At 35.2% G+C, this 2856-nt stretch overlaps 1 protein-coding gene across 1 annotated transcript in view; it reads right to left on the bottom strand.

Annotated features, from left to right (window-relative positions):
• LOC118342253 (complement C1q and tumor necrosis factor-related protein 9-like) overlaps window positions 1–844 on the bottom strand; it is a 1634-nt gene extending 790 nt beyond the window's left edge. Inside the window, exons 1-2 of the mRNA XM_035680751.1 lie at window positions 746–844; window positions 350–406 (exon numbers count right to left, since the gene is read on the bottom strand). Of these exons, the coding sequence (XP_035536644.1) occupies window positions 350–392 (43 nt within the window). The 5' untranslated portion in view covers window positions 393–406; window positions 746–844. The remainder of the gene's footprint in view (window positions 1–349; window positions 407–745) is intronic.
• Between the last annotated feature and the right edge of the window lie 2012 nt (window positions 845–2856).

Below are 2856 nucleotides of genomic sequence, written 5' to 3'. Positions count from 1 at the left end.
CTCATATCTTTTGTGATTATTTCTCCAGTATCGTTAATATTTTTTTTTCTTAAGAGAAAAAATGCCACACCCTTTCTCCAGCTATTCTTTCTTTTTGAACCAAGAGCGGTCACATTTACACTCATTGACACATTTTACATTACATTTAATATAGTTCTGATTTTGTGTTGGAAATATATCTCACCCTGCTGTGTAAAAATGCCATGTAATAATGAGTGTCAAAGCTCCCAGCAGGGGGTGGCACTGCCTTTCTAGGACCCTGTTGACTATTTTCATAAGACATGTAATGTCTTGTATGTATGACATGTTGGCAGACAGTAATGACATAATAATGTGGGTTTGTTTTTACCTGATGGAGGAAGGTTGTCTCCACGACCAGGTTCATAAGCCATGACTGAAGTTATGACTAAAACAAAAAAGGTGCACGTCTGTAAAAAAAAATAAACAAGTGCAATATCCTGGTGGTTTCAGCATGATGTAAGTAATTTAACTGTCAAACCTCATGTTTTTGTAGACTTGTAAGAAAAAAGTACATTATGACATGCAACTGATCCGGTTTACCGCATAAATCACTGAGTGGTTCTCTTTCCATCTGAATTGAACTGCATTTCTCCAATCAATGCAAAACAAGTGCATACTAATATTCTATAAGAATTATTTGCACATCCTTTTAAATGTGTTTTCTTTTTGTTTTCTTTTTCTGCAAATTTTAGCAAATCTAACTTAGGAGCAAAGAGCCTCTTACCTGTTGCTGCCTTGCAGGAGAATGCTGAAGGCTGAAGTTGTTGTTTGGTTTGCAGGAGAAACCACTTTATTCAACCTGAAAGTTTTTGTCAAAGCATTTAAATGACAGGGGAGAGACTCAGTGTAGGCGTTTAAGCCACTCCCCAGACATAAAATACAACTGCCTGCTCCAATAAACTAAGCCTTGTCACCTGTCCAGATTCCTCAAATTCTTGTCAATCAGCTACTTCTAGTGGAAGAAACAGGGACACTTGCAGAACTGAATGGGTCACATGTAAAAAAGAAATGGGGCAATTTACAAATGATATCCAGCTGTTGGTGCTTACTTTTCTTGTGTGTGAAATTCATAATTTTGTATTTTTGTTGACACTTTTCTTTGTGTTACTCTGTAAACTATAAGCACATGGATAAGGAGATGTGTAGATACTTCCTCGACAATGCATTGAAAGGAAATATTCCTCTCGATCAAAATTACTTCGATTTGATCAAACGTATCAATTTCAGTACCACAATTCAAAGTCTGAAAAGTATTTCCAGATCCTTTTGATCAGATTTTATGGCAAATTCTGATAAAAATAGAACAAATCTTTACAACAAGGAGGTCTGCACCTGAAACACAAGTGAGGCTGTATTTCTGTCACCTGCTGATTCAGCATGTTAAAAGGTTATACCAAATAAGCTATATTAGTATAATCATAGAGTAAAAAAAGGACATTGAGGCATATTTGTGGCATTGGTGCAAAACTGAACAGACCACAGAATGACAGCACGCACACAGCTCAAAGTGACAGTGGTGGGAAACTGATAACAGAAGATACACAGATACATAGAAGATACATAGGCCACAGATCAGACTGTGGTTGTACTGAACAGCTTCCAGGTATGAATGTGTATAACTACGAATGTATGTGCTCTCAGTGAACGTTCCACTAATCAAGAAAGGTTTTAAGAAAGCTGTTTACACTGACAGATATGTTGATTGAGCCTCATTTTTTGAATTCTTGTTAGCTCAGTAATAACAGAGTTGCTTGTCTGTAATTAAATACTTCCTGTTTGCAAAGAGTTAAGTCCAGGTATTCAGAATATTCAATTTCATGTGGCTGACTTTTTCATCATCTCTGTATTTTGGTAGGTATATTGACCATGATTTATACTATTTATCAATACATTTAAAGCTAATTTTTGATCATAAATATGAATCATGATTTTTGAAATGTTTAACTCTGATAACATTTATCTTTTACAGTTTGCATTAGCCATTATCATCATCTATATTTATGATCGCATTTATTTAGACTAATCGTCTGTAACAATGCTACAGCAAGCTGCAGATGAGATAATTAGTGATAAACGTAAACCAAAAGATAAAGTAAGAATACACATAGCCTCACCCTCACAAACTGCTAATCACATGTAATGCCTTCGCCTGTGGCTTCTACATGTTGTCCCAGCTCCGTTTAAAACAAACAAACAAATGTTGCAAAATGTTCTTGGTAAGGTGTCCTTTAAAACAGGTTTTTGTTGGTTCTCTGTCTTAAAAATCATAAAGCTGTGAGATCACTGATTTTCAGCATTGCAATCTACAGAACTGTGATGCAGGATGCGAGTAAGAATAATAGTTAAACTTAAAAAGGGGAATAGTAACGGGAGAAGGATGAGGAAAACACACACACAGCCCTTTCCTTCACTCGTCTGTATTTATTTTAAACAATGCATACAAACACCAGACACATACGCACACCACAGTTATCATGAGTGTCTTTTTATCAGGTTCTGAATTATCTAAATTATTGTTTTAACTAAATAACCACATGACATTTAAATTATACTTTTAACAAGCTATCTCATGACATTTTAATTGTTTTTTTAGCTAAGTTATCATGTGACACAATGATGAAATGTATTTTTAACTCGTTGACTTATTCATTTTCAGCGTTATGACATGAACTTAAGCTTAAACACCAATGTAAACAGTCAAAAAACGTCTTCTCTATGCATTTAAAGCCAGAGTAACATAAGGAAAAGTACTATCAACAGTAGTAATAGTAATAGTAAGGGGAGAAGGATGAGGAAAACACACACGCAACACTTTCCTTCACTCGTCTGTATTGA

The sequence above is a fragment of the Morone saxatilis genome, unplaced genomic scaffold (genome assembly GCF_004916995.1).
Source record: "Morone saxatilis isolate NCDOM2014 unplaced genomic scaffold, NCSU_SB_2.0 Contig8, whole genome shotgun sequence".
Lineage (NCBI taxonomy): Eukaryota > Metazoa > Chordata > Actinopteri > Moronidae > Morone > Morone saxatilis.
Note: the sequence above shows the minus strand (reverse complement) of the source record. Positions and strands in the feature narration are given on the sequence as shown.